An 18,255-nucleotide genomic window follows, 5' to 3' on the forward strand; every position below is an offset into this window, starting at 1 on the left:
AGATAAAAAGATGGAGTGATACTGTATTTTTCTTTCACTATATATATATATATATATATATATATATATATATATATATATATATATATATATATATATATATATATATATATATATATATATATAAAAAAACCTAACATTTGTTCTTAATCCATAAAAATTCATATATCATACACACATATACTGTACAATAATGCATCAAAGTGATCTCTGGTCTAGGGCGGTCATTACTAGTCCAAGGAGAGGGAGGAGTGTGGGGAGCAGGTCGTCAGGTCACACATCCTAACCTGTTCAGCTGTTCATTGGTCGTCATGTCACACGTCCCAGGCTGCTGTATTGTCCAGGTCGTCAGGTCAGACATCCTTTGCTGTTTTGCCGTCCATGTCTTCTGGTTACAAATCCCAGCCTGTTAATTCTTCAGGTGGCACATCCCATCCCAGGTCCTGAGGCGGCGCGTCCCATCCCGATATGTCATCTGTGCTGTGGTCGGCTGCCGCATTCCGTGCTGGGTGGTGCGTGGGGCGCTGGAGATCAGGAGGCACGGCCCAACCATCCTCCATGTCATCCAGGTGCTTCGTGCTCTCAACGAGGACAGCAGCTTGTGTGACTGTGTACGTCCTCTGATGTGGCCTTTCTCTTGGTTTTTCTATACGCCAATCATTTTCCCTGCGCCAGCCAGACCTGTCATTCATTTGGTAACGTGATCCTTTCCTCCGTATTTGTTTCTTTTCTTCTCGCCGCCTTTTCTTGGCACCTACTAAGGTCCAGGCTTCTGAAGTGTTCGTCAGGTCTTCACCCATCACGTACATCACTCCGTCCATCAAACCAGCCATGCGCATGGCAATGCACTCTGCCCCATCATGGAGCGCCTGTTCCTGTGCTTCCTCCATGGTGTCTTGCTTCACTATGGCACAGTCAGTCCTGCTGTCTGCTCTACAGTCGAAGCCTCCCTACAGATTGCTCATGCTCTCCTGCTTAAAGTTCAGGAATTCCAACTACAAGCTTACCGGAAGCTGCAGAAAAGCGTTCTCATAGATAAAATGGCTTTCTGAAGGCCATCTCTTGTCACTTTTTACTATGCTACCGTATTCTTAAATATAATGACATTGCCCTTCTTAACACAGAGCGTTCTTTACCACGCGACTGAAAATGTTCATATATCACATGTATTTCAAGTCGTCCGGCAGGGAGCGTTGTAGAATACAGTAGAAGTCTATGGTGCACTTCCTTTCTTTTAAACATCCAACTGAATAACTATACACAAGTCACTCTGCATGTATAACATCTTTCATCTCGAACAAAAGAGAAAGAGAGAATCTCAAATTCTCCCACGCCCAGATGGACTGCGGCCCATTTGGTCTGAATACTGAAGTACTTGATGGTCACATGAACTCTATGTCAATCATTTCACGGTAAAATGACTTATAACCTTAGAATAACATTTTGAAAAAAAAAAACGATAAATGGAAATGTTTTCTCCTTAACACTCAAGATCGTTTCCTTTTTGTTCACTTGCAGCATTATTAGGTGAGATAATGCCGCCACACAACTACATCTAAGTCTACAACGGATCATCCTTAATTTTATAGAACTGGACATGTCGGTGAGTGGGTGACAACCTCAGCGACCAAATTAAGGCTGAGGACAGGTGAATGATCCGCCATGAGTGTAAATTTCCCCAGCACACACAAACACGAACAGCAAAGGCCTCACTCACGCTGGATGGTGAGCGTGGCCCATCTTCTGCTACTTCAGTTTACACAGCCAACACTCTCGGCAAAGACTGTTATCTTATCAACATATTTTCTTTACTACTACTTGTGTAGTATTCCTGCACTCCCCTTTCATTACCTCTTACATAATTATGTTTAAACAACATCGATAAGCAGCTTAGCGTCTTTCTTCAAACTTCCTGGAGTGTCTTAATGTAGATATTTTGTCCACACACCTAACGCTCGGGAATCCGCCTCATTACTCAAACATGCGCCGTCTCCTGCATGTGTTCATTACGCTCCTACCACCAGCATCTCGCCGCACTCACCACACTAATCACCTTTGTCTTTACACAATAGCATTGCCGTTATTCGGTGACACACACACACACACACACACACACACACACACACACACACACACTCTTCAAACACACCATCAAAGACAGTTTAACATAGATGTTACCAAGCGATATCTTTTTTTTTTTTCTTTCGTCCGCTAATTTTTCACACTACATTCTTATTCCATCTTTTGCAACTGCCACTAAAGCCTGGCAGTGTCGCTCGCAATAGTTTATTCGATGTGTAAATTCATCCATTTCAAATATAATGAAAGATGACACTCAAGAAATCAGGGAGAAAGTTTGTCCCTTCATTGCTGTAGTAGTGCACTAAAACTTAATTTCTCTTTATGATGCTTCCTTATGTTACATAACAATTATAGCAGCGGGTGCGGCCACAACAATGCCCTGACCCAGAAGCGCCACGGACATGCCCCCGCCTGCAGGGACGGTGATGACGCAGCCTGTATACTTCATTCATTTTAGCAAGTTATGGCATGTTTAATCGCTTTAATTGCACAAAATAATTGAAATATAATAAAGAAAATTAAACTAAAGACAAAACAAAACTCAGCTTATCACGATAGACAGATTTTAGTGATCGCTTCAGCAAGGCGGTATGTGCAGGGTGTGAAAGCGTGGCTTAACACACGTTAAGTGCACAATTGTATGAGGCAGAAATATGCCTATATACTGATAAACACGCACTGAACACTAACGCGAAGCTACCATAGCAGCAAGTAACAAGATGTTCTATCCTTGAGTTTTGGTGATGGAAGGTTAGTTACCATACAAGCAAGACTTCACATCTGAAAGGCAGACATCAACATTACTTAAAACCGCTATCATGACAGCGTTATCTTGACGGCATCTCCTCCTCGCAGCTCGGTCTCTGTCGGAGAAAGAAAGTATGATGTAATGAACAAAATGTCTTTGGAGATAAATCTGTCAACTTCTCAAGTTGAGAAAATAGTTTGAATAATCTCTCTCTCTCTCTCTCTCTCTCTCTCTCTCTCTCTCTCTCTCTCTCTCTAAAAGAGAGAGAGAGAGAGAGAGAGAGAGAGAGAGAGAGAGAGAGAGAGAGAGAGAGAGGGTAATTAAGGAACTTGTGGGAGGAGTGTTTAGCCAAGTGATTACTGGCTTAGGTGAGGGATTGTGGCTCCTCCTCCCTCCTTCTTCATCTCCCCAATTCCTTCTTGCCCTTCCTTCTTCCTCCTCTCCCACATCCTTCCTTCCATCTCAACTCACAACACCAATCTTTTTTTTCTATCTGCATTTTCATTTTATTCTGCTCTCTGCTTTGTTTTTTCTTTTTTCTATTTCTCATTATTCTTACACTTTCTCACCATATCATCCTTCGGCCCTGTCCATTCTCTTCTTTTCACTCCTATCCTATTCTACTTATCTACTTGTTTTTCCTCCTCCTCGTCTTCCTCTTCTTCTTCTTCCTCCTCCTCCTCCTCCTCCTCCTCCTCAAAATAATTGGTCAGACTCTTCTTATCTTCTAACGTCGACAAGCCAACACTTCCAAGTTTTAAGAGCAGACTGCACTCATTTATTTACTTATTTATTTATCTATCTAGCTATTTTCATATTCCAATCCACTTCAGCAGTTATGTCATAGAAAATTGTAAATAGAAATAGATTATGGATTTACCCACGAAATGTTCCTTTATTGAAGCTGTTGTTAGATTTACTGATATTCTCATCTTAGAAATTCTTTTTGGGTTTACTTCACAACTAAGAAATTAATTTAGGTCAAAGTTTTTTCACATTCTCAACTAAATATTTTTATGCCAATGTTTTACTGATATTCTCAAGTAAAAAATACGTTCGTGTCAATGTTTTACTGATGTTCTCCGCTAAATGCTTTCATGTAAACGCTTCACCGATTCATTGATAAAGTGGAGAGAATCAGCCATTGTGGTAGTCTTAACGCCTTCAATACCGTGTTGCGTTTCCGTATTCATTTTGGTTACTATTTGGTGATTTTCTGCAGCTTTAGAAACGTATGTGGGAGATGAAAATAGTGAAGATTGTGGCCATTAATCTTTTGACCTCCATAGCCCCTTCCTAATGTCAATAAAATGGTCTAATCGTACACAAATCTCAAGGTAAAAATACATCCCAGTACTGGAAAGATTAATCTCTTTCCAGTGAGAATCCCAAGCAGTTTGTCCACTCTGCATGGCATTCTTTTCTTCTTTTGCGATCCTTGGTATAGGGAGAGCAGCGATAGCTATAAGGGGAGCGGTGAGTGGGCAGGAGCCTTCATCCACGGCTCTATGCTGTCTATTGTGAGCTACATGTAGGAAACACCTCAAGACCTACTACGGTTTACTCTTCCTTTGTATCTCTTCTTCATCATCTTTTTCATTTGTATTTCTTCTAGTCCTCCTCCTCCTCCTCCTCCTCCTCCTCCTCATGGTTCGTATTTTCCTCTACTATTTTTTCTCCTTTTCTCTTCTCTATTTCGCTCCTTTCCTATTCGTCTTTTCACATCTTCTTCCTTTTCCCTGTTCCACTCTTTCTTTCTTCCTCTTTCCGTTCTATCCTTCATGTTTTCTTTCAGATTATCGTAAATTTTACTTTTTTCGCTTTCATTCACTGCTTTTCTATCCATTTTTTCTTTCTTTTCCTCTCTTTCTTCTCCCTTCATTCTCATCTTTGTTTTGCATTTCCTTGTTCCATCTTCACTTAACTCTTTCTTCTTCTTCTTTTCATTTTTACCATTAAACCCTATTCGCTATTTTCTCTCATTCCTCACATCTTTTTTTTTCTTTTTCCCTAGTCCTTTTCTCGTTTTCTTTTCCTGAACCTTCCCTCATCAACCTCCTCTATTTTTGCTGCATTCTTTTTCGTCTCATTTTTTTTTTATCTTTTTTTTCTTTTTGTTCGTTTGGAAGTGTGGAAATGAGACCAAGATTTTCAAGAGATTATTTCGTCACCATCATCAGCTCTCCCTCTCTCTCTCTCTCTCTCTCTCTCTCTCTCTCTCTCTAACTCCACCTCTCCTTTTTCTACCTCTCAAACTCTACTTCCTCTCATCTTTCCGCTTCTGCCCCTCTCTCTCTCTCTTTCTCTTACCAGCCTCCCTCCCTCCTGCCTTTCTCTTCCCTCCTCCCTGCTAGGTAACGATCTATCTTCGTCCTGACTGGCTTTTTCACCTCATTTCCCTTGAGTCGGCCAAGCATTTCCCTCTCCTCCTCTACCCCTCCGTGTCTGATGCTCTCTTTCCCTCCTCCTTGCATCCAGGTAACTTCTCTTACTTCTCTCTCTCTCTCTCTCCCTTTTCTTTTCTCTTTTTCTCCCTCCCCTCTATTTCACTGGTTTGCACTGCCGCCTTTTTTTTTTTCCTCATTTTTCCCCTTTCTCCCCATCTCGTTCTCTTTCTCTTTCTCTCTCTCTCTCTCTCTCTCTCTCTCTCTCTCTCTGTGTTCCTCTAAAAATAAACCACTGATCTCTCCACTTTTTTGTTTATTGACTCTCTATATACCTGTTCTCTTTCTCTCCAGGCCTCCCTTTCTCTTTCTCTCTTCCTCCCCTCTTTATTTTCACATTTTCTCTCTCTTTTATTTGCTTTCTTTTTCTGTCCGTCTGTCTGTCTCTTTGTTGGTTTGTCTTGTCCCTGCCTCCCTAACACCTCTCTCTCTCTCTCTCTCTCTCCTTGCCTCTTTTCATCTTCTACCTATTTCTATACCAATTTTTCTTTCTCCCTCTCCCATTTCCCCTTCTCTCTTACCACTCTTTCCCTCGTTCCCTTATTCCCCTTCCCCTCTCCACCCTCCTCTCTCTCTCCCTCTCCCTCTCTCTCTCCGGTTTACGATCTTGGTAGCGGCATAAATTTCCATTCATGAATACGAACTAATTTCTGGTTTACGCTTCTCATTATTCTGTTGGAGACTCGCGCTCCACGGGGGAAGGGGGCGTAATGATGGGAGAAGGGGGGGCCGAGGAGTGGGTGCTGGGATGGAGGAGGGGAAGGAAGAGAGAGAGAAGGAAGGAGGAAGGGAGGAACACCAAGGTTTTGAGGTCTTGCAGTTGAAGGAGAGGAAATAGGAATGGAGAGAGAGAGAGAGAGAGAGAGAGAGAGAGAGAGAGAGAGAGAGAGAGAAAAGGAGACTTCATATATAAGATAGGAAGAAGTGCATCTCTCTCTCTCTCTCTCTCTCTCTCTCTCTCTCTCTCTCTCTCTCTCTCTCTCTCTCTCTCTCTCTCTCTCTCTCTCTCTCTCTCTCTCTCTTCCCTTCACACTTACGTATAGTTTTTCCTCCCAGGGGTGTGGATGCCTCCCTTCGCCACGGACGCCCCGAGGCTGCCCTTCCCGAGACCCAAGGGACTCACCTTCCCCGGGCGTCACTCACCACCTCAGACCCCCCGGCGCCCCACACCTTCCTCCGGGGCGAGAAATGTGCTCTGAGACAGGAATTAAGCGTCCCCTCATCTCCTCCCTCCCTTCCCCTCCTCCCTCTCCAACTTCCTCCTTCTTCCCCCCTCCTTCCACTCTCGTCCTTCCTTCCTTGCCCTCACCGCCTTCTCCCTTCTGTCTCACAAGGCAAGGTCTCGTCCGTCATGTGGCGCCCCGCGGGTTCAAGCAGGCTGTGTGAACCCCAGCTGGCGATGGGGATGAGGGAATGAGGACACGTTTGCGGTAGTGCAGGAAGGAGTGAGAGGCTGTATGGCGAAGACTGCAATAGTGAGGCGTGTGTGAGGTGAGGCCTGCAGGTGGAGGAGGCGTGGAGGCTGCAGGAGTGGAGGAGCGCAGGTGGATGCTTGGGAGTGAAGAGAGATAAGTAGAAGGCAAGCTGAAGCTGGGAGGAGGGAGATGGGCAGGGGGTGGGAGGCGGAAGAGGAGGCGTAGGAGTCCAAGAGGAGGAAGGGGAATAAGGGGAAGGGGGGGTAGGCGGCAGGACTGAGCCGTGTAATCAGGCATTAAACCCACTTCACCAACCATCTACCAGGATATTGATCTCGGGGGCGGGATGCCTCGCTGTAACCCGCCCACAGCCGCCTCATTCCCAATCAGGTCTCGGCTCTGTCTTTCTCAGCCAGTGGGCAGCACCGCACGTCCATTAGGGAGGAGCCGCGGCCAGGCTGGCCAATCGCGAAGTGGCGGCAGGCGTCCCCGGCTGTGGACCGTGAGCCAATGGGCGGCGGCCGGGGATAATGGTGGCAGGGTTTTCATTAGTGGTACAAATGGTGTGAAATGGTGATGTGATGACGGTGATGCCAGACGCCCGCCGCACCCCGCCGTCGACACACACGCCCGTGCAAACTACCACGCCCGCGCTCTCCATCATACACGCGCCCGCCACCACGCGACCCTCCGCCGCACCCTTCACGACTTTGCGTCCGTGCTCGCCACCAGACACACACACCCTATACGGACACCAGCAGGCTACTGAGTGCCCAGTGGCAGTGCTGGATAGACTGTGCCCACAGGTGATGGTGGGGAAGGGCGGCTGTCTGGGTCACCAGCCGCGATACTGACTTTCCGCCGCCGCCGTCGCAGCCACTACAACCGCCGCCACCACCAGCACCGCCAGCGCCACCAGCGCCGCCGCCGGCATGGCGAGCAGTGAGAGAAAGTCGTTCTGTATAGAGTCGCTGTTGTCGCGCGAGGTAGTAGAGGGAAGCGGGCGGCGTGCCCTCAGCCCCGCCGCCCTTTCGCATGAGGCTGGTGGCTCCCCAGGGCCATCGCCGCCCCATAGCCCTCAGCCGCCGCCCCACTCCTTGGCCTCTCCGGCGCTGCTGGGACGCGCCTCAGGGGTGCTGGGGACAGGCACGGTGCCTCTGATGCCTCCACACCTCTATCAATACCCGGTGCCACCCGCCCTCTTTCCCACCGCTGCCTTCCCACCAGGAGCAGCCTCTCCTCTTCTGGACGCCCAGGCTCTCTCTGCTCTCAAGAATGGTGCCGCCGCCCTTCCGCCCGCCGCCCTTGACTGGTTCGCTCGTGCGGGTCTCATGTACCCCAGACTACACCCAGACCTAGCCGGTGAGTACACCCTCTCACTATGTTCAGCCACACCCTCACTACACCTGGCACGCCGACCACGCGTATTGTCAGTGATTTGTCCACCTGCCTAACCTCCCCCACACGCCACACCTGCTTCCTCACGTGTCACCACAACCCTCGACCGCGCTCTTGCCACACCGGCCCCGCCTCTCAACCCTTGCCTTCCAAATTAAAATGAATCGAGAAACCATCCCGAGAAAATATAACTCAATCACAAATAGGGCATCACAATCTCTGATAAACTGAACATGACACACTGCAAAAGTTGCGAATTAAAAAAAAAAAAGGTAAATAAACAAAACTGAAATACAAAAAGTGCTCTTACTTCTTAACATGCTAGAAAGTTCAGTTGTTTTGGTTCATCGCTCACACGCAGGAACAAGAACCCTGCGTCGCACTGTACATACCGATTTCAATTAAGGGAAACAAAAGAAAAAAGTGAAAAAAACACATAATGACTAAATAAATAGTTGGCAAATAAATGAATAACAAAAACTTCAAAACGAAATAAAAAACAATATATATATTAATCACCTATCTAATCATAGCATATCACATAAGAAAGAAAAAAAAACTAAAATATATATATTGACAATACAAACAGCGAGGCCACAACGTTTGAGTATCGGGAGGAAGGAAGTGGGTTGATCACGACACAAAGAGCTCCAGGGAAAATGTCACAGAGGAAGAAGTTGAGAAGGCATGAAAGGCTACTGAGAGGCTCGGGGTGAGGGGAGCAGGTGAGCAGCAATGCACGGGATGCCTGACTGGACTGTGGGAAACTCGTTGAAGGAGATGAAGTAAAAAGAGTGATGATGATGAAATGGTGAAGATGATGATGATGATGATTAAAAGAAAAGTGTAAATAGTATCAGTAACAAGTAAGAGCAAGGCAACAACAAACACACGAACAATAACAATAATAATAATCATTATAACAACAATATTAATAATGATTATTAGTATTATCATAATAATAATAATAATAATAATAATAATAATAATAATAATAATAATAATAATAATAATAATAATAATAATAATAATAATAATAATAATAATAATAATAATAATAATGATAATAACAATAATAATGATAATAATAATAATAATAATAATAATAATAATAATAATAATAATAATAATAATAATAATAATAATAATAATAATAATAATAATAATAATAATAATAATAATAATAATAATAATAATAATAGTAATAATAATAATAATAATGATGATAGCTGTAACAGCAGCAGTAGTAGTAGTTGCAGTAGGAGTAGTAAGAGTAGGAGTAGTAGTAGTAGTAGTAGTAGTAGTAGTAGTAGTAGTAGAAGTAGTAGTAGAGTAGTAGTAGTAGTAGTAGTAGTAGTAGTAGTAGTAGTAGTAGTAGTAGTAGTAGTAGTAGTAGTAGTAGTAGTAGATTGAATTAAAAACATGATTCTAATATCAAAACGTGGCACTGGTTGAAAGCAGAGCCCGTGAAGACATAAACATATGAAGGTACACCGGAAATTTTTAATTGAGATAGAAAAAAAAATGCTCTAAATAACAGTAATAATGATAATGATGATGATAATAACAATGAAAATAATGATAATAATAATAATAATAATAATAATAATAATAATAATAATAATAATAATAATAGTAACAATTATAGCAACAACAACACCAATAATAATAACAATATTGATAATAAGTAATAACAATATGTAATAACAAAATAATAGTAGTAGTTAGTGTAATAATGTATTAGCAATGGAAGCAGTGATTATGGTTATCGCTGTAGATAATAATGATGACAATAATAAAAAAATTAAAATAAATAAGTAGCACTTATAATAACAACAATAATGATGGTAATAATAACGATAATAATAATAATGATAATAATGATAATGATAATAATAATAATAATAATAATAATAATAATAATAATAATAATAATAATAATAATAATAATAATAATAATAATAATAATAATAATAATAATAATAATAACAATAATAATGATAATAATAATAATAATAATAATAATAATAATAATAATAATAATAATAATAATAATAATAATAATAACAAAAATAATAATAACAAAAACAACATTACAGTAAAATCAAGGTAAGTTTTTTCACATTTAGTTTATCTTTCCATTATGCGAGATTGAATTCAAAATGGAGAGGGGGAAAGGAATTAATACTGAAAGTCAAATGCCTGCTTTTGTATATTTTCGTTGGGGGGATTAAAGTTCCCAAGGGAAGGTTTCGCGGCCACTGTGCTGGTGCCCTTTACTCCCCCTCCCTGCCCAACACTGAGGAACGCTGCCACGTATAGATTGAAAAGACTGTCTCTCTACTCACTACAGCTACTACTAATAATACTAACATGAATACTAAGGAAAATAACTTCAATTTTTTTACTATTGCCATTTTTCTGCTGTTACTACTTCTACTACTATTACTACTTCTTCTACAACTACTACTACTACTACTACTACTACTACTACTACTACTACTACTGCTGCTACTGCTGTTGCTGCTGCTGCTGCTGCTGCTGCTGCTGCTGCTGCTGCTGCTGCTGCTGCTGCTGCTGCCACTGCTGCTGCTGCTGCTGCCACTGCTGCTGCTGCAACTGCAACAACTGCTGCTGCTGCTGCTGCTGCACAACACCAACCTGCTGCTGCTGCACTGCACCACACCACCACTGCACCACAACCACTGCTGCTGCTGCTGCTGCTGCTGCTGCTGCTGCTGCTGCTGCTGCTGCTGCTGCTGCTGCCACCACTGCTGCTGCTGCTGCTGCTGCTGCTGCTGCTGCTGCTGCTGCTGCTGCTACTGCTGCTGCTGCTGCTGCTACTGCTACTGCTGCTGCTGCTACTACTGCTACTACTACTACTACTACTACTACTATTACTATTGCTGTTGCTACTACTATTACTAATATCATCATCACTGTTATCAATGAAACAACAACGACAAGAATATACAAAGATGATGAAATAACAACAACAACAACACCAACACTAACAACAACAACAACAAACAAGGAAGAAGCAGGTGATGCAGTGCCTACTTTGCCAGATAAGCAACATTGTGAATTGATCATGTCACGTAAACACTTGAGCTGCAATAGCGTGGCAGGTGGAGGCCTCTGTGTAGTGCTGGTGTGGGGTGGCTTAATATGTGACTCGTGCAGCGTATCACACACCCAGTACAGGTGGTGCACGTAATAAAGCAGGTGTCACAAAGGTACTGGAATAGAGTGCATGTATAGAAATTAGTATATCAACTTGTATATCATGAGTGTGGAAATGCATGTTGATTTTTCAGTCAAATTCCTCTGTTTACAAGTCACAAGCTACCCACGCGGCTCCAGGTAGTCTCTGTGGCGTATCTATAACAGGTTTATCTCTACTATCTATACGCAGGTACGCTCTATCTCACTACAGGTGCTATTTGGGCGAGCCTTCAGATTGTGTGTGATACAATTAATTATATGACGATGTAATGTGTTACCTTACAGGTGTCACGGCCGCTAATTCTAGAGTAGTGTGTAGAATAATTACGTGAACGTGTGCTCTGCTTTCGTCTTCATCTGCTTAGTGTATTGTGTGCCACGCTCTACACCTGAGGATGCGGGATAAGTGCAGCCAGCTGTTGGAAAGGTGTGGGCACCGAAATGTTAGTTTAGTAATGCAGTAATACAAGTAACATGAATTCTTTTCAATCACACGTCAAGGGTAAATCACTATACAGGAAAGAGAAATCTTGTTGTGGGTGCGGTGATGCGCCAGCGTGGGATGTTGGGTGAGGCGTGGTGCACCTTGCGAACAGCGGGCATGAAAAACAGTGCCGACCCACAGACACGCTCATAATTCTCTTCTTATCTTTGGCTTATCGAAGATATAAACACACACACACACACACACACACACACACACACACACACACACACACACACACACACACACACACACACACACTATATGGAGATATAAATACAACACAGGGCAATAAAAACCAATACTGAGATACAACTGTGTCCTATAGAAATCGAAACTTATACTATACACACATATGCGTGCATACATACATACATGCATGCATACATATATACATACATACATACACGTACAAAGAGAAACTAAAATTCCCAGTATATCACCTTATGTTACACTTAGACACCTACACTATAGCCACACCCTGATACACACATATGACACATTAATATCCACATTACCACTACACCCTGACACCCACACCACTACACCCTAACACCTCCACGCTACACCCTAACACCTTTCCCCGCTACGCCTTGATACGTACCCACTGTTACACCTTAAGACACCTCCACTACACCCCAACAACCACACTATTATACCCAGCCACACCCTAACACTCGCTCCCACACCCACACCCTCGCCTCTACCTGGGGATTAAGAGAGTAATCCCTCAACTGGGTAATTAAGACTCTCGTTACGTGCTATCACCCGCCGCTGATTACACTCGGGCCAGCCTCGCTAATTAACTCCACCCAGCCCTCTGTATATTACACCTCAATACTCCTTATCCTCAGATTAACGCGGCAGGTAATTCGCACAGACGCGCCACCAAGGACTCGTGTAGGCAGCCATGTTTACTTAAAGTCCTGCAGGTGACGGTTAAGTGTTAGAATTATGTGTTAAAAATGAATAGACTCGCTCATTACATCATATTGTAGCTCCAGACGTTCGTAGGTTGGTTGGTCTGTCGCGGTTGGTTGTCTTACATAAGCTGCCGCGTCCTCTCCACACGCACCCTTGTACTGTCCACTTCACTTCACGTCTTATCGCCACCGAGACACGTTTGCTCCTTCGTGTCATGCCAAAAGATTGCACTCTCGAAGCCACAGCAAATATTGTATCGTCTCTTACGGTGTGTGTGATCTTTGACCGGGGACTTGGTTATTGTTGACAGAATTATGATTAGTCGCCAAAGCTAGTATGGAGATAAGCTTGGTTAAGTTAGATTAGGTTAGTATAGGTCGCCTGATAAAATATGACGTAACCTGGTCTTACATGATCTCACTTAACCTAACCTAAACTTAATTAGCTTTGCATAACCTAATCTTGAGAGAGAGAGAGAGAGAGAGAGAGAGAGAGAGAGAGAGAGAGAGAGAGAGAGAGAGAGAGAGAGAGAGAGAGAGAGAGAGAGAGAGAGAGAGAGAGAAATCTATAACGAGTCTATTACACTATCTATCAAGGACCTCTTTCCTCCTTTTTAAAAACTCCTTAAGATAAACTCCAATTAATCTTGATAACCCGATGAGTGACACACACCGGACGGGAGGTGACGCGCCGCCAGATAGCACCACACACCTGACACCCCTGACACACTGCCGCCAACACACACACACACACACACACACACACACTATGACCCCTCAATTTCAGACAGAGTGGTAAGCAGTGTAGGATGACCTCGCGAGCACATATGGCACAGCTCAGGCAGCGTCACACTTTTAGGTGGCACTGCGACAAGCGTAACCAGTGCCAATTAGCTTCTGTTAATGGTGAAGATTATATTTTTGATTTGAATGCAGCGTTGTAGGTTTTAATGAAAGAGAGAGAGAGAGAGAGAGAGAGAGAGAGAGAGAGAGAGAGAGAGAGAGAGAGAGAGAGAGAGAGAGAGAGTAATGATAACCTCCTTCAAACTTTTATCCCATCTCCACATATTTCAGAAAAAAAAAAATTGAAATTGTAATACAGATAAAAAAAAAAAAGGAACAAAGGTGAAGGACGCTAATAGGTTGGAAAAAATAAATAAATAAACACACCAATGAAAAAAAAGGAGCAAAACACACAAAAAAAGTTAAGTAAAATAGAACAACTAACCACTCGTGCATTATCAACTCGAGGTCTTTCGTAACTTAGTATACAAGTCCACTACAGACAACGACCGCCAGACAGCCAGCGAAGGAATTTTCCCGGAACACTTTATTTAATCAGGCATGCGATGTATAATTGCTCTTTAATGCAACACGAATAACACGAGTAACACGAATAACACGAGTAACAGAAGTTCTTAGCGCCTCTCAGCACCTCCTTGCAGGTACACACGTAACACAACGATGATGAATAACTGACACGTGCTTCGGTTTTCTGGCTTCGTGATGCGATCCTCTGTGCTGTGAGTGAGTAATAACAACTTTTACGGGCAGCAGCTTCTATGCATTCGCTTATAAAAATAGATGAGGAAAGGAATGAATGAAAGGGATGGAAGTAAAATGATTTAATTCAATTTGTTCGTCTTGTAATAATAAAGATCGTCCAGAGAGCATCAGTATACGAAGAAATGTATACTGAGTGCGGTGTGTATGTGTGTGTGTGTGTGTGTGTGTGTTATCCTGGTGTGGCTCTCTAGTACACTGATTAACTCACCGCTAGACACCAAGAGTTCGGTTCTGATTCAACCAATCCCTCGGTAGAAGAAAGATACAGCGCACTCTCACTCTCAATTCCTTACCTTTTTTCCTCAATAGCCTGAAACATTCTACCCAAACTGTCCCGCGAGAGAAGGAACGAAGGTGATACAGATAAACACTCGTACCTAAACTGTGTTGCGAGAGGCAAAAAAAAAAAAAAAAAAAAAAGATACAGGAACTACTTAACCCTTTCAATACTGGGACGCTTTTTTGCCTTGAGATTTGTAAACGATTAGACCATTTTATTGACATTAGCAAGGGCCTATGGAGGTAAGAAGATTTATAGCGACAGTCTTCACTATTTTAATCCCCTACACAAGTTTCTGAAGCTGCATAAAATCACTAAATAGTAGCTAAGCAGAATGAATATGGAAACGCGTCATGGTACTCAAGGGATTAAACTGACCAGCAAGATGCAAAGAAAATGATAAAAGAAGTGTTTAAACTGACCCAAAGATGAATGAGTGACGTGACGCAAATCAACGCACAGAGAGAATAACCACTCAACCCGAGACTGTGCAAGAGCCGAGACTGTATGTGACCCAAGACTGTGACCCGAAACTGCATTATTTTATGTAAGAAGGGAAATCTGTCCAAGGGCAACCTAAAAAAAAGAAAGAAAAAAAAAAGCAACAGCAAAATAGTCCAGTTAGATGCCAGTCCCCGAGCAAGTACGAGAGAGTTACCCATAAGAATAAGAAAAATGTATTGAAACAGTGAGATGATAGAGGGTGGGAGAGTGTAACCTGGCAGTACACAAGCTAAAGGCACTCAGGGCGCGAACAAGAGGACGAGGAGAGGCAAAGGTTGGTGCCATATCTGATAGTGAAGGTGACACCAACCTTTATACTTATCACGGTTACTTATCTCCTCCCACACACAGAGAGAGAGAGAGAGAGAGAGAGAGAGAGAGAGAGAGAGAGAGAGAGAGAGAGAGAGAGAGAGAGAGAGAGAGAGAGAGAGAGAGAGAGAGAGAGAGAGAGAGAGAGAGAGAGAGAGAGAGAGAGAGAGAGAGAGAGAGAGAGAGAGAGAGAGAGAGAGAGAGAGAGAGAGAGAGAGAGAGAGAGAGAGAGAGAGAGAGAGAGAGAGAGAGAGAGAGAGAGAGAGAGAGAGAGAGATATTAAAACGGAAAGGAGACAATGAAAAGACAGACACATACAGACAGACAAACATACAGAGAGACAACGGACAACTAAAAACAGATAGAAAAACGAACACACAGACACACACACACAAATTAGACAGGTAGATAGACAGAAAAACAGACACAGACAGACAGATAAACAATTACAATACCAATTATACAATCAAAACGACAAAACAGAGAACGGAACAGGTAATTCAATCTGATGCACACGCAAGACACACCTGATGAATGAAAGAAAGGACTGACTGATCGATAAAAAAATTGTAAACACATTTCAAAAAGATAACGCAAATCAATTGATAACCACAATCTCTCTCTCTCTCTCTCTCTCTCTCTCTCTCTCTCTCTCTCTCTCAGACGCATTCCATCCCCATGATTAAGAGCCACTCAGGTGAAGACATCACACCTGGGGTCGCTTCCATCACCCCGATAACACACACACACACACACACACACACACACACACACACAGAGAGAGAGAGAGAGAGAGAGAGAGAGAGAGAGAGAGAGAGAGAGAGAGAGAGAGAGAGAGAGAGAGAGCAGGGGAGGGGAGGTTGCATTATCAAATTATACAGAGCCTCTAGCGCCGTCACGTTGATATGTTGTGTCCTAACAGGAGGAGAATATTCACATACGACTTATCAACACTTGCATCACAAAGATAACTATCATGGCTATTATTCTCTTAAATGCACAAGGTATAATGACAATGCACGAACACACTCTGGACAATCTTTCAAGTCTTACACAATACACATCGCTGTATTAGAAATTATATGACACTGATGAGCTTTTCAGATTTTTCTTTAACTCTTTATCTTCCTCCCTACGACTTCAATCTCTATAAAAAGTATCAACACACCTTTATATTCAAAACAAAATTGGTTCTTAGATTACAGTCCTATTTTCTGTGTTCTGGGGATAAAAAAGGGCTTTACACTGCTTTTAGTTCTATCTTCCTCTCTAAGACTTGAATCTGTATAAGAAGTATTAACATACCTTTATATTCGAAACAAAATTGGCTTCTAGATTACAGTCCTATTTTCTATGTTCTGGGGATAAAAATAGGCTTTATACTTTTAGTTCTATCTTTCTCCCTATGACTTGAATTTCTATATAGAAGTATTAACACACCTTTATATTCAAAACAAAATTGGTTCCCAGATTACAGTCCTCTTTTCTATGTTAAGGGGATAAAAACAGGCTTTACACTTCTTTTAATTCTTGCAGCTTCTCGCCTGTGTCCTTTTCATACACGTAGAAGCATTCCTTGCCCTGGCTGCCACTGCCTTGCTATACTTGCCCCTGAATCTACTGAATTAGACTTGTGTTCTTAAATGCTTTGTTCAGTCATTACCATTATTTTCAAAGCCCACACGCATAATTGATTTGGTCCTTAAGAGTGTTTTCCTATGTTGGGACATTATTCGTGTGGAACTAACATCGAGACAGTAAAAACACCCTTGAAATCCACAATAACAATGCGAAAGTCTGTTAAAAATAGCCAACACTAGACGCCAAAACTCTTAGGAATATGAATTTTGACTAAATGATTTTGGGGTGACATAGCAAAACACACTCATCTTAATTCCACTTATAGTTGTATGTGAATGAATTAATTGGCTTATATTAAAGAAAAATGTTATGTGGCATGAGAAAATGTAATTCGCAGATTCATTTAGATTTCTTGAAGCTGTACAGAAGCATCGTAAAACCTACATACACACACACACACACCTACCTGGCTCTTCTCACTGTTAAGGATCAATATGCAGTATCCAGTCACACGAGATGAACTTACGCACGGAGAGAAGATTCTATAGGCAGTAATTGAGATGGCATGCACTCCACCTCACCACAACACAATCAAAAGTGCAAGGACATGAGAGCATCACAAAAAAGAATATAAATAAAAAAAAAAAAATAATAATATAAAATAAAATAGATAAATAAAATAAATGAATAAATAAATAGATAAAAAATAAAATAAGAGCAACTTACTGTCCTGTATGCTCTCATGTTTTATACTTTACATAACAACACACTAATCATCTGCAGACACTTTGAATTCCTCGCTTCAGTCATGGCCCATTATGTTATCGGAAGGAGACACTTGAGAAGATCTGTCGTATCTTGGTTACCTCAATATATGGTGAGTCAATTAGTGCACCTCAAGGATCACACTTTTTTGCGAGCGTGTGAAAACTTGATGTGGGATCTGTCTCCTTTATGACATGTGATCTTCTCCTTAACCCCCTTCAGTACTGGGACTCATTTTTACCTTAAGATTTGTGTACCATTAGACCATTTTACTTACATTAGGAAAGGTCTATGGAAGTCAGAAGATTAATGGCCACTCTTCACTATTTTAATCCTCACACGAATTTCTGACGCTGTATAAAATCACCAAATAGTGACCAGAATGAATATGAAAACACGCCATGGTACTGAGGGGTGGTTAATAGTGTGGCAGTATTCCAACAGTAAGGGAATCGAAGGTCTAATGAGGAGATGCTATATTTGCCACACAGAAATTATTGTCTTTTTTTTTACACGAGTGAAGAATAATAT

The 18,255-nt window shown here is 42.2% G+C and overlaps 1 protein-coding gene across 2 annotated transcripts in view; it reads left to right on the forward strand.

Moving 5' to 3' along the window:
* The first annotated feature begins 7,266 nt into the window (after positions 1-7,266).
* LOC123517628 (motor neuron and pancreas homeobox protein 1-like) overlaps positions 7,267-18,255 on the forward strand; it is a 63,801-nt gene continuing 52,812 nt past the window's right edge. For both annotated transcript variants that reach the window (XM_045277922.1, XM_045277923.1), the window contains exon 1: positions 7,267-8,051. In XM_045277922.1, the coding sequence (XP_045133857.1) occupies positions 7,622-8,051 (430 nt within the window). In that variant the 5' untranslated portion in view covers positions 7,267-7,621. The remainder of the gene's footprint in view (positions 8,052-18,255) is intronic.

This window comes from Portunus trituberculatus, chromosome 42 (genome assembly GCF_017591435.1).
Source record: "Portunus trituberculatus isolate SZX2019 chromosome 42, ASM1759143v1, whole genome shotgun sequence".
NCBI classification, from domain to species: Eukaryota; Metazoa; Arthropoda; class Malacostraca; order Decapoda; family Portunidae; genus Portunus; species Portunus trituberculatus.